We start from the raw sequence: 24,856 nt of genomic DNA on the forward strand, positions 1-24,856 counted from the left end.
AAAATATGTAAGTAAGTGATACCTTTTTAGTGATGTTACTAAAGATTGACAAATAAACAAAGGTATATACATGTTCATAGAAACTGGATCACGCCTAACTATGTACCTCTTTATTTCATCAAACTAGCATTTTTAGTTGCCTCGGTTGTATTTGTGGTGTTGTCCAGCTTGAATTGTTACATAGGTTTAGAATTAGATTGTGCATACAAAGATTTGTACCATTGTCCAACTTGCATTCTATGCTAGTTTTGTATGCCGGAATTATTTCAAGCACAAAAGGCCTAGGATAGAGTTGCATTTGTTAGTACAGAGCTTGCAATCCACTCTGATTGTTTCCTGATAAATAAATAGCATTTGTTTTTAGAATCTTTGCTCAGAACTAACATATTTTATATTCATATTGATTTTCAGGTAGTTCCTGGAGATGCTTGGTAGCATATCTTATGGAAAACAAGCCAATTGAATTCTTAGAGATGAAATCTAGTTTGTATGTTTGTTTATTGTAGACTCCCTAGAGCTGAAATCTTAGTTTTATGTACTTGTTAGTTTGACTGTGAATTGATTATCCTCAAACTGTATGTGACAATAGTGGACATGCCAAGAAATAAAAGAATCAATGTTTGTTTGTATGATTGGTGTATTCTGAGATGTGCTGCATGTTAATGCAGTGATGATTTCGCACTTAAGTGATGTTCTTTTTCGTCACTGTGGTTTGGATCTAGGCTTGGATATGGGCTGGGTACAATAGATGGACAACTAATCCATGATGAACTTATATGTCAATCTGTGACGATTTATTTCATCACTATTGCCTTTTGCTATTGTTGTGACCAGTTCATCTATGATGAATGAAAAAACCAATTCGTGACGCTCTATTTCGCTCCAACAAATGTATGACGCGGGATACATGACGTTTTGGGTGATGACGTTTTGGGTGATCGTCATTATGAGTTATCTGTGACGCATTTTCTCTTGTCTATGACGAAAGTAATCTGTCATGTATCAGGGAATTTCTTGTAGTGATAATTAGTTTTTGTTTTCATCTATATTTAATGCTTTATGCATGTGTCGTAAGATTCGATGTGACGAAGAATCTTGAAAAGTTTTTAGTTAAACAAAAAAATCAGGAACTCCGAACTTGATGATCCGTGAGATTAGCCTCTGGATATGTGAAACGGAAGAAAATAAGTCCAAGACCGAGATCAGCAGTCAGCACTTCGCTGTGATTAGTCTTCGGTGACATGAAAGTGAAGAATTCCAGTCCGAGTGCAAGAACCGGAAGAAAATCAATTATCCTTGTTTGGGGCTCGTGTGTACCGGACTGGTGAAAAAAGACGGATGCGGATAGGCCGTTTTTTTTTTCATTTAATCATTTTCCCATCAAAATTAACATTTATATGTCTAGGTGTCATAAATCCGTCTTTAGATCCGTGAGTCCTGACCTTAGCGTCGTGGGCTCCGACACCAAGGTAACATGTAAAGATTAGGATTGGTGTGGTTGGCAATGTGGCGCTGACGTGGCCAGAGCTCATTACAATTATGATCCGAATATCCTAAAATTTTAGCATGACATGGTTATATAAAAAATTGGGTGCATTTTTATTATAAAGTGGACATACAAGATATGTTGGAATTTTACCATAACTGCCAAATTCGGAGCTTGACGCCATGATTCACGACACCGAAGCTCAGCGCCACAAAATCATAGCGCCGAGCCTTGGCGCCGTGAATAGTGACACTAAGCTCTAGCCACCACATCGCCACATCGCCAGCCACACCAACTCTAACCTCCAACCTACGTGTTAACTTGGTGCCATAGACCATGGGGCCGAACTCATTTGCAAAGATGAATTTAGGACTCCCAAGGTACAAATATGATTTTTTTTGCCAAAAAAGGTTAAATTAAACAAAACGGTGGTGTGCCCTGATGACTTGATTAAAAAAAGGAAAAACAATGATTGAACATAGTTTAAATTAAGGTGACATCTGAATGCGCTCTCCATTTAGTGCTGCTTCCCGACCGAAATTATTTGACTCATTATCACTTCGTTCAAATAAATATTGCAGACCGACAGGCTAAACATTATCGTACATATACTAAATGTCTTGTCCTTAAAAGGCCATGCGAAATTCATTTCTTCCATGCGAAATCCATTTCTTCCGCGTTTTGTTCTTTTGCGGCAACGCATTTTGTTCCACGTGAAGATGACATCGACGACTGGGGCTCCTGTAGGCTGGACTCGTGCTTTGAACAGGCCGTGCCTTCGAGGATTTGAACCCGAAACTTGCAACACTTATCTAACCACTATATTAGGAAAAGCTTAGAGTGGATCGGTTGGTCCTGTAATTTTTACTCTTTACCTTCTCATGATTTATTATAGATATAAGAGATTAATTGTACATATTTTGGTCTTTTTATCCTAGGCCTTGTTTAGATGCGAAATCTTTTTGGATATCGTTACTGTAGCACTTTCGTTTGTTTGTGACAAATATTGTTCAATCATAGACTAACTAGGGTCAAAAGATTCGTCTCACGATTTACAGACAAACTGTGTAATTAGTTTTTATTTTTACCTATATTTAGTGTTTCATGCATGTGTCGCAAGATTCGATGTGCCAGGAATCTTGAAAACTTTTTATATTTCGGTGGGAACTAAACAAGGCCCTAGCAATAAGAACTTGGCTTTCTAGGGTCCTAAAGGAAAGTCTAGAACTTTCCCTTTTCCTAAAATAATACAAATGTCCAGTCCTTCAGATCGTCGGAATCTGAGGGCAGTACTTTTCCATCGAAATGCAATTTCTTCCTCGTTTTGTTCTTTTTGCGGCCACGCATTTTGTTCTCACTTCCATCGATGGATAAGCCACAGTACGTAGCCTCGTGCTTTGAACAGGTTGAGCACGTGGTTTGATTTATATTATCAATTTCTTGCTGCCGTGCGTCCTATTAAAAGGCCGAGACGACACATCTCCGGTCCACTCCACTGCAAGTGCAAGTGCCAACAGCAGTAGCTAGCACAGTTCATCGACGTCGAGGCCGGCAAGGCGCCGGCGGCAAGCAAGCAAAGCAACAATCGCCCTAATTTAAGCTATCAAGCCATGGCGCCTCGCGGCCGGCTCCTCGACCTGGAGAGGCACGACGTGCTCTTCTTCTACGGCGATGATGGCGCCTACGACCACCACCAGAGCGACCGCGTCAGCGTGGCCACCTACGGGATCGTCCTCTGGCCCGTCTTCCTCGTCGCCGTCCTGCTCCTCCACCTGATCGCCCCGTTCCCGCACGCCGCTGCCGTCTGCGGGGTGCTCTACGTCGCCTACTGCTTCCTCCTCGACCGCGCAGCGCAGGCGAGCTCGTGGCCTTCCGCCACCGCTGGCATGCCGCCGGCGGCATGCAGAACCCTCTCGCCCGACTCTACTCGGGGCAATGCAATGTGGCTCCCATGAAGTAGCTAGCTGATGGCGAGACTTCCCACATGCAGTATCCGGATATGTAATATATTCAACCAGAAGGATTTTCCGCGCCTTGTGAAATATAAATATATAACTTTTTTATTAGTATAATCATAAATATTATATTCATAGTAAATGATGTGTCTCGCTGATTTGGATGTCATAATTTCTTGTGCTAGTTAACTTTAATGCAAATGATAGTAGATTGTTGAAGTGGACACCTTGCATATCAGAAGAAATTGATAATGGCAAATGATATATAGTAGACTAGTGAGATATACGCTTTGTATTTTAAGAGAAACAGATAGTCAGGTTGATAGCAGTCTGCTGAGGTGGTCGCATTGCATGTCAAGAAAAATAGATAGTGAAGTTGGGCCTGAATTAGTTTCCAAAAAAAATTATAATTCTCCGTCATATCGAATCTTGCTGCACATACATATAGCATTAAGTATAGATAAAAAAACTAATTATACAGTTTATCTATAATTTATTAGATGAATTTTTAAAACCTAATTAATTTACCATTGGACAATAATTGCCAAATACATCTACGAATCTAAGGAAACCAAAACGTCTTATAATTTAGACAATGAAGAAAGTATTTATCAAAGAGATTAGATTTACCATGGTAACAAATGTTCTTCCCAGCGTTCAACGAACCGCGCTTAATGATGACCAAATCGTGAAGCTTTGCCAGAAAATATATTTGGTTCTGTGCGTGCCGACTGCCGAGCGACGAGATAGCGGGGCTTTGCCTTCTTGGAAGCTGCACTTCACTTTCTTCTATCTGGTGCGCCAAAGCGTTGCTGTCACGCAACAGTGAGCGTAATGTTTCAAGCAATTATTCGGCAATCAATAATTAATAAGATCCTATTCTATTGCTCCCCCTCACTTTCTTCTATCTGTTGCGAAGCTACGGTTTCAATGACTTTAATCATTTAAGCAATTACTGGGTACACCTATTGTCCAGATTCATAGCTAAAACATCATTCTTTTTAATTAAGACGAAGGATGTAAACTAATATTCTATTATATGGCTCCCTTGTGATTTGCTTGTTCTAGGGTTTTAGGATTATTTTAATCTCTTTTAGCTTTTGCTACCTACCACCTCTGCCCAAACCCCCCACCCCACACAAAATAAAATTATATATATACTATCTAAAATTTGACCAAATACATTGATAAAAACATTAACATTTATAGCACACAAAAGATATACTATGAGTGTATATTTCATAAAGAATCTACTGATAACACTCCCTTCATTTTTTTACATATCATATTAACTTTGTGCTAAGTTAAACATTTATATCTTTGACAAGAATAGTATTCCTACCATCATCACTCTGTGTTCCTCTGCTTCAAGCCATCCCAACCAGCGTAGCAGAGTTTCACTGCTTTGTCATCCCATCCTTGCACCCAGTGACTACACCCGAAGTGGCTTGACACCTTGGCACCGTCAATCGTTATGTCATGACCAAGACCTACGTTGACGGATACCTCAACAAAGGGTACCCACACCCTTGGGTATCGTATGACCGCCTGTATGTATCTTCCAAAATCTAGGTGAGCCAACCATGAATAGAGCATAATCACTGAGCCATGCAGAGCAGAGAAGGTGTTGTGCAACTGTTGGCCCCACAATTAGGGCCTCCAGCTTGGCTCCAAGCCCTCTAGCCAGCCTGCATGGGAACATCTAACATCCAAGCCCCCCTTTCGTGGGCGGGCGGGCGGGGGAGGAGAGGGAGAAAAGGGGCCTCAACGTAATTCACCTTTCCTTGGAGGGCCAAAATAAGCATTTATACCAAGGCCTTTAATGGCCTAGCAAGGGGACATTTGCACTCCCCTAGGAGGCTCCGGATCAGACTATATTCTCCCTGAAGGATCAAGAAGACACTTGTACTGCCCCCCACAAAAAGCATCCGAGCTCCCCCGACTAGGGGGCTCAAATATGACTATCCTCTCCTCGAAGAGTTAGAAAGGCAACTGTACTAAGCCATCATGTCACCAATGCCAGACGTGCCTGCGTGTAGGATACGAGGGCGCCTGTGTGTAGGATACAAGGGAGACCCTCTGTTTGGTGCTTTGGAGGTTGTTGCTTTGGACATTTTTGTCCGATACCTGAATTTGATTTTTCCCATATTATTTGTGTTCGCTTTTCCGTATTTTGTGATTAGCTGATAAGCTAAAGATTTGTATCAAAATATAAGGTATTCTATGTGAATGAACACTCCAAAAAACAATATTCACATACATACCTACCATTGATGTCAAGTACCAACCCAAATATGATAATCAGGTAGGGTTATGTGTGTCATTTGTCTTATCACATACTTCTTCTCTTTTCTTACTCCTTCGCAACATATGGAATCTCATATACCAAGAAGATTGGCATGAGCAAAAGGACCTAGTGGTTGAGTCTTAGTAGCATCTTAGGTCCTAGTTTGACTCCTTGTGAAAGCAATTTTTCAGTATTTAATGGCTTTATACTTTCAAGATTTGTTAGTCTAGTCTTTGAAGAAGCTTATAGGGGCATGTGCCTAAAAAAGGAGAAATTTGTGATTATAGGACTCCAACCGTGTGGGTTTCGCTATAATAGTATTCTAAACATTTACTTCGCTAAAACGACTCCCGAATCATTAACGCTTTGCTAGTATAACATTTGAGACTTAAATTGGACGTTTTATACTCAAATCTTTTCAAACTTGAAATATTTTCAATTAATGGTCATATTGCCCCTAGGGGCTAATAAACAGCCTGCTGCTGCATGCCTGGCCGGCTGCTGCTAGCGCTGGCGTCGCCGGCGGTGGCGAACTCCTCGACCGACGCCCACGCCGCGGCCGCGGCGTGCTAGAGCTGCGCGTGCAGGGTGACTGCGGCGGACTGCTCCGACAGCGCCTTGGCCTGCCACACCGCCGCCTTGCCGCGGAGGCGCGCGAGCCGCTCCTCCAGCTCGGGGCCACACCGTGCCTCACGCTCCGCTTCCGCCGCCTTCTCGCGCAGCCTGCGCGCCGCGGACTGGGCCGCCTTCACCAGAATCGCCTGGTTGTGGCGCCGCAGTCGATCGGCCATCGCTAACAGCAGCCGGCCAGGCATGTAGCAGTAGCCGGTCAGGCGCTAGCAGCCGCCACGCTGTTTATTAGCCCCTAGGGGCAATATTGACATTAATTAAAAATATTTTAAGTTTGGAAGAGATTTGAGTACAAAACATCTAATTTAAGTCTCAAATGTTATAATAGCAAAGCGTTAACGATTCGGGAGTCGTTTTAGCGAAACAAATATTTAGAGTCTTATTATAGTAAAACCCACACGATTGGAGTCCTATAATCACAAATTTCTCTATAAAAAAACGAAGGCTTATATATGTAAAAAGTCGATGAGGTGATGCGTAGACTTTTTCTTTTCCTAGAAGGTACAAATGTTTTGTCCTTTCGTTAAATCGTTCGGAATTTGAGAACAGTGCTTATATACATTATTTTCCTTGCACGTGAAAATGCAATTTCGTCCACGTTTTGTTCTTTTGCCGCAATGCATTTTGTTCCATGTGAACAAACAAGACATCGATGGATGGGCTCGCAATGGCCAGGAAGCTAGCCTCATGGCTCGTGCTTAGAACACGTTGAACACGTGGTTTGATTATAATAAGTACAGTACTTTTTTTTTTCGTGAGTGTGCTGTGTGCCTGTGTGCGTCCTATTAAAAGGCAGTGACATATTCGTCAGTCCACTGCAAGTGGAAGTGCCAACACCAGTACGTAGTAGGCAGTAGCACAGCTACATCCCCGTAATTCCTGCCATCGAGCTCGAGGCCGGCAAGCAATCTCCCGAAGCTATCAAGCCATGGCGCCTCGCAGCCGGCTCCTCGACCTGGAGAGGCACGACGTGCTCTTCTTCTACGGCGACGGCGCCTACCACCACCACCACCAGAGCGACCGCGTCAGTGTGGCGACCTACGGGATCGTGTTCTGGCCCGTCTTCCTCGTGGCCGCCCTGCTCCTGAAGCTCATCGTCCCGTTCCCGCACGCCGCAGCCGCTGCCGTCTGCTGGGCGCTCTACGTCGCCTACTGCTTCCTCCTCAACCGCGCAGCGCAGGCGAGCAGCTCCAGCTCCTCCGCCGCCGTGCCGCCGGCAGAGCCCTCTCGCCCCACTACTCGGGGCAGCGTGGCAGGCTATATGATCGAGCAGAGGTCGCAATGATGCTATATGATCGAAATAGGGCCTCAGCTGACAAATCAGCCTGGATGTATATGTAATCTGGATTCGTTTTAAAAATATATATGTATGTAATCTGGCAACTCTTTTCAGGAATATGAATGGTTGGTTTTCTTTCAGTCTGTTGCCTGTTGTTCAGCTAATTACAGTGTTCATCACTAAATAAAGGACCATTGGATCTGAATATACCACGGCGTCGAAAAAAAAACGCTTCACCTAGACTGCGGCGTGCGGCCAACAGCTGCATTTGCGACCCTTGTGAACCTCTCCATTGCACTATTTGTATCCACTCGGTATGGTCGATTGTAAACTGGTAAGGTTGTGAACCTAATCATTCAAGGGTGTGATCAAAACGAAAATGATAATTTTCGATTTTTAGAAATCGTTTCTAAGTCTTTTCGGATTTTCAGGCCTAAATGAAAGCAGTGATGGTAGCCAAAAAAAAAAGAAAACGATAACAATAAAAATAATCAGAAATAAAAACGAAAATGATTTTGTCCTATTCCGACCGTTTTTAAAGATTCTCATATTTAGCCGGTAATTTATCATTGATAGTTACTGATTTAAAAGCCTTAAATTCTCCAAACTATATAATGCATATATTTTAGGTCCAATTGGCCCACATCTAAACATCTCAGCTGCGCACATAAGCAGATTAGACAAATATTTTTTTAAAAAAAATGAAACTATATGGCAAGTATTTCATCCGTATAGGAATAATAAGTAGACAATCAACCAATCACATACTGCATCCGTGACTCTAGCCAATGACCACAGACATGAACGAACTTAGGAGTTCAGCTTATTTGAGATCTAAGATGATGTAAACCGCGGTTTTAGTTTGTAGTCTTGTCAATTGTGGTTTTATTTATTGTCATGTGAGATAGGTCGAGTTATATAGTTCTTATATTCTAGGCACGGTTTGGTATGTTTATCATTTTGAGGATATCATTCTCATAGATTCCGATCGTTATAAATGTATTTTCCGATAAACTACTATTGTTTTTAAAATTATCGAAATATCAGTGTCGTATTTGTTTCCAATAATATCGTATCGATTTTGTTTTCAAGAAAAAATATGTAAAAATGAAAGTGATTTGGCCTCTATCAATCGTTTTTTATTGTTTTCATCCCTATTCAAGAGGATTATTGGATAATTGTTAATTACAAGAACTTATTATACCACTCTCCCTTTTTTTTATGAGAAATCTTATATCGCTCTCCCTCGTGATTGGCTTTGACACTTCTCTTTACCCGCTGATCCAGACTCCCAGGGAGCCTGATAGAGATCTAGGCCCGGATTTGCCCCAGCCTATGCCGAGTACCTGTCACCCTTCCTTCCTTCCCCGCGCATCAACGCGCCAAAACTCGACTGTTGAAACCACAACAGCCCAAATAAGGGCCTTTAGTCGAGCCCTTCTGTTCCATATAAATCCAGTCTAAATGGAGCTTGCTCTTTTCTAGTGGGCTGTCACATTGGCTAAAGGAAAACCCGGACCGGATTACAACATATCGTATAGAAAAAAAAAATCTACTTTTCCTTACTTTCATCCATCACTTTTATGAAAGTACGTTTTCCTCCAACAACTTTAAAACAAATCAAACCACCTTCCTTAACTTTTCAAACAGTATATTTTATCTTTCTAGAGTGATTTTGAAGACGGTTTTGCTACAGTGAATGATACTTTTGCTACAGTGACAATGGTTTTGTCCTTTTTAAAATTATTTCAGCTAAATATTTGAAAAATTATAATAAATGACAAAAAAAATCATAAAATGAAATTTTATTAGACTCCACATGAGTAGATCTACACAATAAATATATAATATAGTATGCTTTAGTATAAAGTTTTTGCTATAAAGGTTTTGTCTTTTTATTTTTTTATTTATTTGGCTAAATATTTGAATAATCATAGTAAATTACAGAAAAATCAATAAAATATAAAATCTAATTTTATTGAAACAAAATAATTATAGAAGCTGCAGCTATGAATTATTTCAGTTAGTTACAGAAAAGCATAGATCTAAAGATACAACAAAAAAATTGTATTAAAGCATATCATATTATATGTTTACTTGTAGATATGTTCATGTAGAGTCTAACAAAATTGGATTTTCCATTTTATGATTTCTCTGTAATTTACTACGATTTTTCAAAGATTTAGCCGAAATAAATAAATAAATAAGACAAAACCTTCATAGCAAAAACTTTATACTAAAGTATACAATATTATATGTTACTTGTAGATATGTTCTTGTAGAGTCTAACAAAATTGGACTTTTCCATTTATAATTTTTCTGTAATTTACTATGATTTTTTAAAGATTTAGCCAAAATAAATAAAAAAAGAAAAAGACAAAAACTTCATAGAAAAAATTTTATACTAAAGTATACCATATTATATATTCAATGTATAGATCTACTTTTATGGAGTCCAACAAAATTGGTTTTTCTAGTTTACATTTTTTTATGATTTACTATGATTTTTCAAAATTTAGCTAAAATAAATAAAAAAAGACAAAACCAATGCTACTGTAGCAAAACCGTCTTAAAAAATGCTCACCGGTTTGAAAAGTTAAGGGAGGTGGTTTGTCCGGTTTTTAGAGTTAAGGGTTGAAAAACAGATTTTTGTGAAAGCTGCGAGAGGAAAAGTAGATTTTTTTTTTCCTTTCCGAGAAGCACACAAGTAACAGGGATGAAGGGAGTATATATATCAAATCGTTGCTTCTATCTATTCCAAGTTATCTATAGATAATATGTATGGATACATAACAAGAATAAATAAACTAAAAAGTCAAATTGACTTATAATTTAGAACTAAGGGAGTAATAAACTGTGTCTTTGCTCTTATAATTAATAAAATCACATCATTTCAGGATCAAGCGGGTAGTTAAAAAAATACAGGTAAAAAATGAGTTTTTTTTTTGCGATCAGGTAAAAAAATGAGTTCAGACAAGTTTACATCCGCGTGTTAAAAGAATGAGTTCAGAGCACAGTTCAGACTGGTTCACTATCAAAATGTTCAGACTAGTCTATCTAGAAGCAAACTGTAGATGCGATCTTTATTTCATATCAAGGCCTTGTTTAGTTCCAAAATTTTTTGCAAAATAGTAATAGTAGCACTTTCGTTTGTATTTGACAAATATTGTCCAATTATGAACTAACTAGACTCAAAAGATTGGTCTCATTAATTTCGACTAAACTGTGCAATTAGTTTTTATTTTTGTCTATATTTAATATTCTATGCATACGTCTAAAAATTTAATGTGACGGGAAATCCAAAAAATTTTGCAAAATTTTTTGGAACTAAACAAGCGCCAAAGTGATTGCTGGCCATGCTTGCCGCACGGTATAGTTGACCATCCGTCAAGGACTGTACCATCGACGGGGTCAGCATTTGTTAGCGAGGCCAGCCCAACAACGCCCAAACCCTCAAAATCAATATAAAACACTTCGGAGACCCAATTTTTTATAATTTAGCCTTTTTTTTAAAAAAAATTCATAATTAGACCCCTGGAAAACTTAAATGCAGAAATGGACCCAGAGGGTCGACGCCATACATCATGGCGTCGAGGTATCACGTCTCGACGCCATGGATCACGGCGCCGAGCTCCTGGATGCGGGCAACATAGCTTCTGACGTGGAACTGACGTGGCAGGGAGCTCGGCGCCACAGATCACGGCGCCGAGCTCCCTACTACATACCGGCCGACGACCTTCGCTACCGTGGACGCAGTGTTCGTATTTTCATCTCCCCTCTCGGCTTTTCTCTCCAAAAACCGAGCACGAATTTGGATTCAATATTGTGACCATCAAAAGTTTGATTTGTTCCATAGATCTTGAAGAGCCAGGTATACTCTTTCACATATTAGTTTTTGACACATTGATTTGACCTATATTACACGTATGTTCCAAACTTAGATATACCATTTCTAGATTTTTGAATGGATGATTAATATTTATATTATGCAATCGTAGAATGCCACGTCGTGGAAAAAGTAGCAAACCAAGGTAACCTTTCGACATATTTCGATAAATTTCACTCATTATTATTTATCTTTTTGTAAATTCTAGTTTTCGGTTGAATCGTTATTTGCTATGATTTCTTAGAATTGAATTCTGTGAACTGTAGCTATGGCCGGACGGCCGGGAGTCCGTACATCCACAAGCCGCTTCCTAGCGGTGTTCCAGTACCTATGTGCTTTTGTGGTGATCCTTGCAAGGTAGAAATTTCGGAAGACGAGGAAACCTATCGGCAGAGGTATTGGATGTGTTCCAATTTTGCCTGGGAGCCTACGCCAAAACAACGCCGCAGTAACTTTATTGTAAGTTAATTTTTCTATTGTGCACTTAGTATTTTGTGTCCTATGAAGCATGATTTAATTTTTTGAACAAATATATTTGTTGCAGACCCCTCCACCATTGTGTGATTTTGAGCAGTGGATCGACACTGAGATTAAGGAGTCCGACAAGCGGCTTGTACAAGGCCTAAAGGAGTGGGATGCAGAGCGTGCAGAGATATTAGAGAAGAGACGTAGAGAGGAGGCTCAAAAGAGGGAGCACAAGGAAGAGGAGGAAAGAAGACGTGTTGCTGCGGCTCGGGAGGAGAGGGAAAAGAAGCTTGAGCGTGTGCGCCGAGCGAAGGCAGCGATGGATGAGAATCCAGATGCCGAGAGGAAGGGAAAGTGGCCTCGTTGCACTCAGTAGTTACATTAGCTTCTTGTTCTTTGTTTGGTTCATGAACAATATTGTTTTGTGTTGGACTTTTCAATTTATTGTCATGTAATGCACTTTAGCAATTTTAATTTGGTTTCATTATTAGTAGACAATATTTTTATTTGAGTATTGCATGGGCAATGAAATGAGGATAATTAGTTGAAATGGAAGTTAACGAACTAGTATATTGCATAACTAGTAACACACATCACATTGAATGGCATGTCAAAACATGCACCAAACAAGGGTGCAGAGGTCCGAGACTAAACCTAACATGCCTTAGGTAATTCAAGCAATTAACAAGCACAGGAAATGGCATGTGAGAACATATACCACACAAAGGTACATAGTTCTTTCGACTAACCCTAACATGCCTTAGGTGATTAAACCAAACAACAACTATATGCCTTAGTTCAGTTCGACCTAGTAGTGTGGCCACATAGCAAACTGTGTTGCCCCTTCTCCATAGTATCCTCCCAATGTTGGTGGTGGTGGTGGGGGTGGTGGTGAAGGAGGGCCCTTGTTCTTGTGATTAGGGCATGTGCAGTATGGATCATTGCATATTGTGTTTTGGGAGCCAGTAGCATTGCTGTTGTCGTCCTCTTTGTCGTCCTTGTAACCACTGCTAACTTCCATTTCTAAATCAAAGATACGGTCCTGCAGGTAGTAGATGTACTCTGCATGGGGATGAATAGGTCTAGGATCGACCCATCTGGTGAAGCCACAGTTCTCTTTTGACAAGGATGACTGCAATAAGTATGTAGCTTTAGCACAAAAGAGTATCTTATTGAAGGTTGAATTACTAATATGACTTACCCATGCTCGTGGACATTTGAAGAAACGACGCCCTCCATCTATCCCCTCTGTGTACATCTGCACCAAACAATCCTCACCATGCATGCATTTTGGCCACTCTTCTTTTCGGTCATCATATGCCCTCAGTGGTGCCTCTTTAGTAAAATCATGTTTGCTCTCAAGGGGGAACCTATCATAAATTGCTTCCTCAAAGTCTTTAGGACCAAGAGGACCCTCCCAAACAAAGGGATTACCCTTCATCGCCGCCTTTCCCTTTCCCTTCCCTCTAGACGACCCTCCAGACATTTTTACTTCAACTGAACAATCTCAAGTGAGTAGCAACGCTCTCACCACTGCGTATATATATAGGAACTCAATAATTGGTAGCCGTTGTAGTACAAAATAAATGGACCTGAAAAGCCTAGATTCGATTACTGAAAAGCCTAGTTGAAAATTGAAAAGTCTATTTGGATTGTCATCTGAAAAGCCTAGATTCGATTACTGAAAAGACTAGTTGAAAACTGAAAAGTCTATTTGGATTGTTATGTGAAAAGGCTAGATTCGTTCACTGTTTCGGATGTGATGATTCAATGAAAAGCCATATTGGTTCACTGTTTCTGAAAAGCCTACACTGCGAAAACCAATAGGAATGGACCACAGAATATGTGCACTACATTGAATAATTCATGGAAAAAATTTGCAAGAGTTTCCCCTGTTTTTGGTACATCCACAGTTATAAATAGACATCACAGTACAATACAAACATTGATTCATCCAAATATCACAACACAAGCACATACGCCATCAGGAATGATAGTTCAGATAGTCCATAGAGACCATACAGTCTCATATAGTACAAATAGTCCACAAAGTTCACATTGTCGATACATGCAAAATAACAGAAGTTATGCCATCAATTCTAAGCTGCTACCATGGTGTTAGCACAGAAGTCATCCTCACAGCCTCCTAGTCTTACCCTTACCCTTGTGGCCAAGAGCATCGGTGCCTGGAGTGTACCTACAAGGCGAACGACGTCGCCTTCTTACAACCTGCGTAGGCTGAGTAGAAGGAGCATCAGGAAGCTGACATAACCCAAGCTCGTCATAGTCACGCTCCTCGGCCACCCCCTCTTCGTCCTCATCATCATCGCTTTGAAAAGTGTCCATAGTTGGCCGAGACGAGCTCTGTCCTCCAGATCCTATAAACATTGTTCAAATTATGTGTGCACATAATTCATTATCTCATACCATGAAAATTGCTCAGTTCAAATAAACAACAAATTTAATGAAATTATACCTCCCAAAGAAGATGTACCATGCACAACAGGTGTGTTGCATTGTCGTTCCTGTGGCACATGCACATTCATCGCAGCACTAGTACCGCAACCGCACCGAGCTGCAGCACGCCTAAGCCTACGTGCTAGTCTCTATTATGCAAAGATTAAAATTCATATTGTTAGATATATGATAAATGAGGGTCGTAATACTTGTTTTTAGATAAATTCGATGTCAAGTACTTACTCCAAGAAAGTTGTTTAGTGTGTGCTTGTCCACACCTGTTCTTGGAAACCGTTCGATGTCAAGTACAGATTGCTTCATTGCGTTGCCCTATAAGATAAGACATGTAATAGTTTATATAGGTGCAATTTATAAAGTGGAAAGGACAACAATCGTACAATTGTATAGTGGAAAGGACATGTACCACTCGGTCCAAGACAGGTGCTGCCTCGATAAGTGTCCCTTGTCGTGCTGCTAGGTCATAGGAAGTGTCCTCATCCTCAGATGATTCAAGGTACGCATAATCTGCTTGGGTCCACTGAATTTTCAACCTTGTTCGTGTAACACCTAGGTACCAAGTAAGGTATGCACGAAAATTGTAGTTGGTATGTGGTTGCTTATTTTCGTAGAGGTTGTCATGAAACTGGTCCCACACCTCTATGTACTGACGATGCAACGTTTGAAACTCAACTGTCTTCTTCTGCTTCTGACGATCAATCCTAAAATTAAATATTAAAGATGAAAATAATAACACAGATTTAAGAACATTGATTCAAAAACTCAGTACGGGGTTAAAAATATTGAACTAGCAACATGGATATAGGACCAACTATGAAATAAATTTCAGCAAGCATATAAATTTCAGCAAGTAGGTTGGAATTGAATGCATCAAATACTTCCTTCATGACTAAGGATATAAATTTCAGGCAGCATGGATAGGCACTTGCACATTTGTGGTATTGAACTTAGAATAAATATGTATCTTTGAATAAATTTCAGCAAACATTGAATGAAAAAGTAGCAAATAAATTTCAGCAACCATGTAAATTTCAGGAAGCATGTAATTTTCAGCAAACATGTAAATTTCAGCAACATTTATGGTATTGAACATTGAATAAATATTGAACTTTGAGCAAGCATGGAAAATTACCAAAATGACTTACTTGTGCAGCTCCACGGAAGTATCAAATGGAGGGACAGGCTATTGCTGGCACAAGCCAAATTGGCGGGCTACTCGATTTGGAAGGTGCCACTCAACAGCATAGAAGCAAATCAGCGGGCACATCATCAAGTACAAGTCTTCATCCTCGCTACACATGCTGCTTACTCCAAGATGCAGCGCATCATTCGCCGTGTACGGCTCCCAATTCACCTGCAAACATAAGACATGTATATGGCATGTTAGAGAAACTATCGAGCATACATTAAACAAGAACTACTGCATTTTACTCACCATGGATGGCCTAAGCGTGTCGAGCTCATTGGCATACTGTAAGTACGCACGTGAAGTCCTGCTGAAGGGGACTTTCGCCTGGTCCCAAAGATGGGCAAACGTCGGACGGTGACGAGGGTTGCCCACTGCAAACCATTCCCGAGGAGCGTCAACTATGGGCCGTCCAACTGGGAGACGAGCCCACATCCAAAGCTGCAGTAGGTAAACACAACCACCAACGGAAGAACTACTTGCGGTCCGACGACACGCCTCACAAAGGCTACGGTATAGGAAAGCCAGCACTCCCGAAGCCCAGCTGTAAGTACCTGTAACCGTTGCAATCAATTTAATCAATGCATAAGTAAACATAAGTAAGCAAATTAATAATAACTGTGTAAGGGAAAAGTACCTGTGGTGTCCCAGTCAGTGAGGCACGGGAGGTACATCCACGATGCAGTGTCTCCTGTCGCGTCAGGGAAAAGAACACACCCAAATAGGTGCAAGATCCAAGCTCTACAGTAGTAGGCAACTGTCTCCTGGTCCGCATGTGCCGGACAATTACCAAAGCTCTGCCTAAGCCAAGCAATTGGTACCCCAGTGGTGCGCTGCGTCGGTGCCTCCGGAGGAAGTGGTCTTCCAAGGAAGGCCTCAACTCTGGCCCTCCAACCATCGGACCTGCAGTGTTCGATAACTGGACGACCTCTAACACTCAAACCGAGGATCTTCTGAGTGTCCTGGAGTGTAACAGTCATCTCTCCACAAGGTAGGTGGAAAGTATGAGTTTCTGGCCTCCACCTACAATTTAAAGAACATTGTTGTTAGGGTTTTCAGAAAGATAGAGAAAGTTTGTTGAAAAAAACATACGATTACTATAGATAAATGGTGCACCTGTCAACCAAAGCTGTGATCGCCGCGGGGTTAATTGGAGGCAACCCACGACGAACCTGATACGATATGACATCCAGGCCAGCCCTCTGCAGCAGAGGTGTGTACCTGTCGTCATACCGCATCTCCTCGAACTTGTCATGCGTTCGAGGTCGAAGCGGGGGTAGTTCCTGCAACCATACAATCAAGTTATTTAATGCATAAGTACACAAATTAATAATAACTGAAAAGCAAAGATCAAAGTAAGTACCGCCCCCTCGGCAGTGAGTCGTCCTCGGTGCTTCTGCTCGTAGTATGGATCCAGGAGGTGGAACTGCTCCATCCTATAAATAAATTTGATCCATTAGTTAGTAATTAAGCAGAAAAAAAATAATATATTACAATGTCATTATATTAAACAAAGGAGCACTAGAACATGTATGTCTGCCAAAAAGTAAGTTGCATATGAAAGTATTTAACAACTAAAGTACATAGAATATTAAGTGCACCTGACTTAGCGGCCAATGGCAAGTACGCGAGTTATGTCCAAGTCTACCACATTTGCCACATTGATTTTGCTCGGGGTCAGTAACAAACGGGGTTGCTCTCCCTCGCCTCGTTCTACCTGAAATCTGGTCCATGACCATCTTATGCCTCGTACGCTTTCTGGTTCCACGTTTGTTCCAACGAGCACCTGGATCTGCAATGTACCTTGGACCAATGTATTCTGGCCACTGTCCCTCATCTAGGAAAGGCTCAAAACGGGGCGACCAAGTTAGCACAAGGCTATCAACACTCAACTCCCATGGTATCTTGGTCTCGTAGTCAAAGTTGCGATGCCTAGCTGCTGCAATATAGTGAGAACAAGGAGAGTGGTACTGTCTTGGTCTCCCACATCCACATGAAAAATCAGTAAGGACAACAATATAACTCCTTGATGGTCGGATCTCACCATCTGACGTTGTACCACCCCTTTCAGTGACCTGGTACTTGCCAGTGGCATGGTCAAAACACTCTATGTCATGTGTCCTAGCCCTTTCCTTTGCCTTGTCAAGGTGCTTCTTAGCTCTAGGTGCCCATTTCATATTATTACTCTGTAATTGCAATGCTTGAGCATGTCTATCGTTGAACCAGGCCACTAGCCTATAAAAGGTAAAAGATACAATGGCATTGACTGGCATGGCACGTATACCCTTGAGCACACTATTAAATGACTCTGCCATGTTGCTAGTCTGAAACTCGTACCTCCATCCACCATTATCATGGGCTCTTGTCCATTTCTCAGGTTCCCTCATCAAACCTAGCAGCCACTGCCTACCTTCAGCATTTGTTGCGGTTTTTAACTGCTCCAACTTCTCCTCAAAAAACGGCACCTCAAGCATTCGAGCAACCTCCTCGAATAGAGGAAAGTTGTCCTTCGTACCATCTTTTCGAAGTAAATTCTCTGCAAGGTGTCTAGTATACCAACGATGGTGCAAAGGTGCATAACCAGGAATCTGCTCCTGTACGGCACTGAGTATGCCCTGGTGCCTATCAGATATGACACCAACCTCCCTATGTGGGCCAATGACATGTATCCGAACAAGGCGCATGAACCAACCCCAGCTGTCTTTGTTCTCTCTCTCCACCAAAGCAAAAGCCAAAGGAACCAATGCGTTGTCAGCGTCACAGGAAATGGCTACCAAAAGAGTGCCCATGTACTTGCCAAGCAGAAAAGTACCATCAATTGATAACACTGGACGGCAGTGCCTAAAGGCCTGCACACACTGTGGAAAACACCAGAATGCACGAAAGAATATCTGCCTCCCATTTCTCCATTCATTAGGCTTCGGAATGTACTTGTAATGCATGCCTGGATTAGCTGCTTTCATTGCATTGAACATTGCTGGATGCTGCTCGTACCCCTCCTCCCAGTCCCCATATATCATCTTCCAGGCCCTTTGCTTTGCCCTCCATGCTTTGCCATACTTTATGTCATATTTAAATATCTTCTGAGCCATGTCCATAATTGTTCTGACCTTCAAGTTGGGCTGACCCTTTAAAGTTGTGCATAACATACTAGCAATAAGTGTAGAGGTCAACTGTCGATGCTTCTGTTGAAGGTCAGTCTGGGCACAAGTGTGTGGACCTACAATTTTTGTGATCTTAAACTTCCCGGTGGCCTTCTGTTTACGAGCACAGACCCTCCAGTTGCAATCTGACATCTCACACACAACCGTGTAGCGGCGCTCAACATGGGAGTGCATCACCTTGAAGGGTCTTTTACGTATTACAGAATATTGTTGTAACCACCTTCTTAAGCTGGGCAAGTCATTAAAGATCATGCCCTTCTGAATTTGCACACTGTCACTAGGCTCACGAGCCTCCAGCAGCTCATCATCTCTTCCCTCTGCATAGGCATTTTGAGAATGACTGAGGTCACTAAACTCGTGAACTAGTGGATGTCTGATAAGCTCCATTTCTTGTTCACTTAAAGGTGCAACTGGGCGGTCATCATCGGAATCAACAGCTCTAGCTGTGCCATAGGGCTCCTCATCATCCTCAATATGGACATCCAAACTATTAGATGCTATAAAAGCTGCGTCAACATTAAATGATGGAGGCACAGGATGACAAGAATCATTACTTGGATTGTCACCTACAACAAAACCACAAATATGGATACAATTGAGACAACTAAATAGAACGAAGGAAGGCTAACAAAATGAATAAAGCAACTACGCCACTTACATTGAATAGTCTGGGTCATAGGGGTCTCTAGGCAGCCAACACCAACACCACCGACAAATCTTCCAGCCTCATTGGAACCAGATTGAGCATCAGGAACGACAACCACATATTCCACACCCAGGTCCTGAATGGGTATCAGAGAAGCTGAGGGTGCCGGATTGTCCGGTTCCGGCGAGAACCCACCAATGGGTGGTTGCCAATTAAGAGGAGAATCCACTCGAGGGCCTGGCTCCTTGGACATATTGCGCACAACCAAATCCAAACATTTAAACTCACTCTTCATGACAGTTTTGACATATTTGTCCCATTGAACCTCGGATACAATTGGGATCAACCGCCTAAAAATTGTCCATGACCCGCCATGGTGAATGACCCCCTCAACTAAGATTTCTTCTTCATTCGAATTACATTTAAGCTCATCACGAGCACTACCCATCAATTCAGAAAACAAGGGCCGCTCATCAAACATCAAAGGGACCGTTTCCATTCCAACAAAATCAACATTGCCAAACTGATCTTTCTCCACACTTCCTCCATGATATAAGGTTACTAAATTGTCCATCTAATTGATACACAAAACAACCATGTTACTAGGCATATAACTAATACAACTACAACTATAGTACACATACGAATTATTATGTATATGTGTATCTATTTTAATAATAATCTACCTACCCAACTATATAACTAAATTTGCTAACTACATAACTATGTTAATAAGAACATACGACATGAAAATACATAATATTATTACATATCCTAAGTATCTTTGGTAACTACGTTTATTACAAGTACTACCTATCTAACTTAATTGACACCAAAACTTTACTAACTAAAAATTGCTAGATGAAATACCTAACTAAATTATAACACTAATAAAACTAATAACTAACTAAATTATTATTTACTGATAACTAAATTATAAAACTAATAAAACTAATAACTAACTAAATTATTATTAACTGATAACTAAATTAAACATTACAAAACAACCTAAATTATAAAAAAATGCCAACTACAAACTGAAAATTAAAAAAAATTACCTCGGGTGGGCGCCGGCTGCCCGCCCGCCGGCGGCCGCACCGGACCGCGGCATGAGCCGCCCACGCCGCGGTTGAGGAGGCGCCGCGGGCCAGGCGGTGCGCGGGGCGGCGTGGCGAGCTGCGCGGGGGCTGCGGGGCGCGCTGCGCTGCGCGGGGCGGCCGGCCGGGCACGCGCGGCGCGCGGCGAGCGCGGCGAGGCGCGCGGCGGAGGAGGAGCAGCGCGGGGCGCGCGGCGAGGCGAGCTGTGCGGGAGCAGGAGCAGAGCGCTGCGCGAGGAGAGAGGAAGCAGAGAGAAAGGGCTCGGCCGTTTTGGAAAGGAGCTCGGCGCCGTGATCTGTGGCGCCGACTTTTTTTTTTCTTTGCCACACAAGCCGCCACGCAAAATCCACGCTGGCTTGGCCCAGGGAGCTCGGCGCCGTGATCCATGGCGTCGAGACGTGATACCTCGACGCCATGATGCATGGCGTCGACCTATTGGGTCCATTTCTGCATTTAAGTTTTCCAGAGGTCTAATTGTGAACTTTTTTAAAAAAAAGGGCCAAATTGTAAAAAAATTGGGCTTAGGAGACATCCGATAAACACACATCAGGCCTTGCTGGTGTTCCTGCAGCCCGCTGGAAAAAGGGGAAAAAAAAAACTCACAACAAAGCAACCTGAAACTGAGAGCAAGCAACCAAAGGGGGAGGAGAGCCATGGCGAAGCCTCGCGGCGGCGGCCTCCTGGACTTGGAGGGGCACTACGCCTTCTACGGCGCGTACCACAGCAACCCCGTCAACGTGAGCATCCACGAGGTCTTCGTCTGGCCCATCTTCCTCACGGCGCTCATGCTCCTCCACCTCACCGCCCCCTCCGTGCACGCCGCCGGCATCGGCGCCGCGGTCTACGCGGCCTACTACTTCCTCCTCGACCGCCGCGCCGGCGCGCTCGCCGCCCTCCTCTGCTACCTCTGCTGGGCCGCCAGCGGCGCCCTCGCTGCCCGCCTCGGTTTCTCCGTTGGGTGGAAGGTAATAAGGGGGGAAAACGACGCCCTTTCGCATCGATCCTTGACTTAGCTCGTCCTATATCATGTCTTCTGTGCTTGGATTTCTATAATCAGCTACAGTTAGTGTCATTCCTCGAGCATCGGTGCCTTGATTTTGGTATCCACGGGGGAAGTTGGATTTCTGTAGTAATTAGCTACAGTTAGTATCATTCTTCGAGTACCGGTGCCTTGATTTTGGTATCCAGGGGGAAAATTGTTAGTCCATCTGATTAAAGAGAAGATAGCAAACTTCGTCTGATTAAGCAAAGATAGCAAAATTTCAGATGAGCTATTGAGCTTCATCCTTAGGCTGTCTCCAATAGCATATGTATTTGGGAACCCAAACCCAAAATAGGTTTCCATCACAATACCTATAGCCTCCAACAGAGTACCCATACAGAAAACCCATTTTGGGTATCAGGGGAGGCATAACCCAAATTGCAGAGAGTGTTGTCTTTTAGGTCTTGTTGTTGGAGAAGACTAAAAATAGGTATGAAACCTTTTACCTGTAGCGCTACCCAAAGGACAAATGAGTCTTGTATTTTGGGTGACGATTGTTGGAGATAGTCTTAGTTGGTATATTCAGTGATGCCTAGGTGGTTATGTAATTGTAGTCGCCCCGCGAGTACAGTTTGGGATTCCACTCTGACACTTTTACTGGTGCAATAGGGATATTCGGATGATGCTGGTTACTATAGTTCTTTTAGGTTGACAAATTTTAGTCTATACAGTTAATTTTTTATTAAGGGATTTACATGTGAAGTTTTATCCAGTTTTTTCCCTTTAGTTTTTTTGAGGTGGTTGATACTGAGAAACTGAAAGAGCTTGATCTCTCAGAGTTTCTCGATTAGTTTTTTCTTTTTTTGTGCAATTGTGATCTAGCTCTGCTGTATGGATTTTCTTAGTTCGTTTAGCGCTATATAAGCCTATTGGTAATTTTATTTTCAAAAACTGCCCTCTTTTGTCGACCAAGTTTACCCAATATCCTAATGGAGCATCTATGTTTTGGTTTTGTTTGTGACTGAAGTAATGGTCAAATGAATGGCACACAGATGACATGTATGGCAATATGATGGTCAATTCGATCTGCTCTGCTTTGCTGTTTAATAATAGTCTAGAGCATGATCGAATATTCATAAATAAGTTGATTGTGTTGTGTGCAACTCTTTTGTTTAATAGAGAAGAATTAAGGGTGCGAGGATTGTTTGCTGGGTGCTAACTAGATTTGGTAGCATCCTAACTGATGAGCTCTAGAAACCTGCTTTCCCATTTGTCAAAAGGGTTGTGGCCATCTCCCAATGCTAACTTCAAGTTACTGGCATAGCATGGGTTCTTTGGCTGATGTGCAGAGGTCTGGACAGATAATATGTATTCATTGTGAAACAGAGCAAAATTTACATACTGGATAACTTATTTTTAGTTTGCTGTTGTCCTTCCAAAAAGCTCATCCCAGAAGATGAAACTTTGGGTTACTTGGCTCTTCACTGTCTTACCTATGGCAGGCAAAGGGCTTAAAATTTATTCTTTGTACTCTAGCAAAGAAATATTTGGTTCTGAGTGGGGAACCATCCATAGATTGCCGTACATACAGTACAAAATTGGCAGACATGTAAATATCTGCTTTTTATTGATATATGACTATTCCTTCTATTAAGCATTTAAGCTTGTTGTAACCACAAAAGGGCACATTGCATTTTTCTTCTTCCACTCTAATTCTGCACCATTAGTGATCACTAATGATGCTTCTGACAAACTAATTGCCTGCATTTAGTTACTTACCTGTATCGATAAGAAGGCATTTAGCACATCTATGCTAAACGGTGTTTGAATAAACTAATTCTTGAGTCTGCTTTCCACAAGTTGATAGCTCCTTTAAACTAATAATTCGATGTAACTTACATATTTCAGAAGCTAGACCGTGCAGGTGACTTACTTACACACTGGCCCTCTTTTGTAGCAACACAATTTATAAATCTGGCAGCATTGTACCTTTGCTTTGTTCTTAAATGCCTAGAGCAAAAAGATGAAATAACTATAGAAACTCTTGTTACCTGCATTTCATGTTTTCAGTGTGAACTGAGGTAGTTGCAAGGCGCTTCTTTGGTCTATGACTCAATCATTAACTCTTATATACACTTTTTTATTAAAGGTTGTATTGGTGGCTCAGTTGGTCTGTTGGACTATGCAATTCATTGGTCATGGAATTTTCGAGGTAACTCTGTCATTCTATTTGGCTTTGGCGCTACTTATTTTGTAATCACACCCATTGATTACATGTAAATCTTACTGTCCATGCAGAAGCGAGCGCCTGCTCTCCTTGACAATCTTGTCCAGGCTTTCCTGATGGCACCATTCTTTGTGCTGCTAGAGGTAAACCTTTGCAGTGCCGTGGGTTTGTTGGCAACACTGCTGCTTAGCTGGATGGATAACATGACCACTCATGATAATCTTGTGTGTTTCAGATTCTTCACACATTTGGCGGGTATGAACCATATCCTGGCTTCCACGACAAGGTGAGCAAGTTGATTGAGGAAGCCCGGAAGGAATGGGAGGACAATAAATCAAAGAAGTCCTCATGAGATATGTATGAATTAATGGCTCTGAACTGTGAGGTTTGCCTGCTCGAGATGAACCTGCTGGATTGGATGAATCTATCTCAAGGATGGTTACTGAATACCGATACTGTTTATGTTGTATAAGATGATGTGTACTATGTTGTCTGCCAGTATTTAACCGAGGTAAATAATAATGTATATTATATATACTGGTGTGATTGTCTTGCTGGACCCTTTATGGATAACATGACCAAAGCAAGTTACAAAGAAATTGAGTTGCGAACTTGCGAGGAATATCTTTGGTTGAGGTATGTTACAAGCGGACCCAATTCGTATCGAACATACACAAGAAAGCGTGTACTCTGGCCCATGTGTTAGCCCATCTCACTCCGCAATTCACTCTGGCCTATGCTGTTGAGTAGGAAAAAGACCACTCTCAAACCATCTTCAGCAAGAAAACCTGACGGAAAAAGTCTAGATCTAAAGCTAGAGTAGAATCTTTGTACTAAATTATACTGTATTATATACTATTTAATGTGTAGATCTGCTCACGTGAAGTTCAACAAAATTTGGATTTCTATTGATTTTTCTGTGCTGTGATTTTTCACAGATTCAACCAAAATAAATAAATAAAAAGATAAAACCGTTTTTGAAAACCACCTATAACCGGATCAGAAAAGTAAAATGAACGGTTGTAAAAAATGAGGGAGGTGATTTACTTGATTTTCGAGTTCAGAGCAACTCCAACCATTATGCAAATGGA

The 24,856-nt window shown here is 41.7% G+C and overlaps 3 protein-coding genes and 1 long non-coding RNA gene across 4 annotated transcripts; 3 read left to right on the top strand and 1 right to left on the bottom strand.

Moving 5' to 3' along the window:
• On the top strand, positions 2,978-3,586 carry LOC8055401. The gene has a single exon (XM_002452292.2). It carries the CDS (start codon positions 3,097-3,099, stop codon positions 3,439-3,441), a length of 345 nt encoding a protein of 114 aa, XP_002452337.1. The 5' UTR covers positions 2,978-3,096; the 3' UTR covers positions 3,442-3,586.
• On the top strand, positions 7,151-7,777 carry LOC110435001. Its single transcript, XM_021460206.1, has one exon. It carries the CDS (start codon positions 7,287-7,289, stop codon positions 7,641-7,643), a length of 357 nt encoding a protein of 118 aa, XP_021315881.1. The 5' UTR covers positions 7,151-7,286; the 3' UTR covers positions 7,644-7,777.
• On the bottom strand, positions 14,260-14,712 carry LOC110434470. Its single transcript, XR_002451981.1, has 3 exons — positions 14,689-14,712; positions 14,465-14,594; positions 14,260-14,366 (listed from the first exon to the last, which is right to left on the bottom strand). It is a non-coding gene; the product is annotated as an uncharacterized LOC110434470 (long non-coding RNA).
• On the top strand, positions 21,112-24,364 carry LOC8055402 (uncharacterized endoplasmic reticulum membrane protein YGL010W). The gene is made up of 4 exons (XM_002452293.2): positions 21,112-21,521; positions 23,688-23,750; positions 23,837-23,908; positions 24,001-24,364. The coding sequence occupies exons 1-4, from the start codon at positions 21,210-21,212 to the stop codon at positions 24,115-24,117; spliced, it is 564 nt and encodes a 187-aa protein (XP_002452338.1). The 5' UTR covers positions 21,112-21,209; the 3' UTR covers positions 24,118-24,364.

This window comes from Sorghum bicolor, chromosome 4 (assembly GCF_000003195.3).
Source record: "Sorghum bicolor cultivar BTx623 chromosome 4, Sorghum_bicolor_NCBIv3, whole genome shotgun sequence".
NCBI lineage: Eukaryota > Viridiplantae > Streptophyta > Magnoliopsida > Poales > Poaceae > Sorghum > Sorghum bicolor.

Excerpts from the sequence above, each read along its gene's own strand:
- LOC8055401 (XM_002452292.2), top strand. The coding sequence starts at position 3,097 with ATGGCGCCTCGCGGCCGGCTCCTCGACCTGGAGAGGCACGACGTGCTC.
- LOC110435001 (XM_021460206.1), top strand. The coding sequence starts at position 7,287 with ATGGCGCCTCGCAGCCGGCTCCTCGACCTGGAGAGGCACGACGTGCTC.
- LOC8055402 (XM_002452293.2), top strand. The coding sequence starts at position 21,210 with ATGGCGAAGCCTCGCGGCGGCGGCCTCCTGGACTTGGAGGGGCACTAC. Across the intron at positions 21,522-23,687 it reads GTTTCTCCGTTGGGTGGAAG|GTTGTATTGGTGGCTCAGTT; the intron begins GTAATAAGGGGG and ends TTTTTATTAAAG. Across the intron at positions 23,909-24,000 it reads CATTCTTTGTGCTGCTAGAG|ATTCTTCACACATTTGGCGG; the intron begins GTAAACCTTTGC and ends TGTGTGTTTCAG.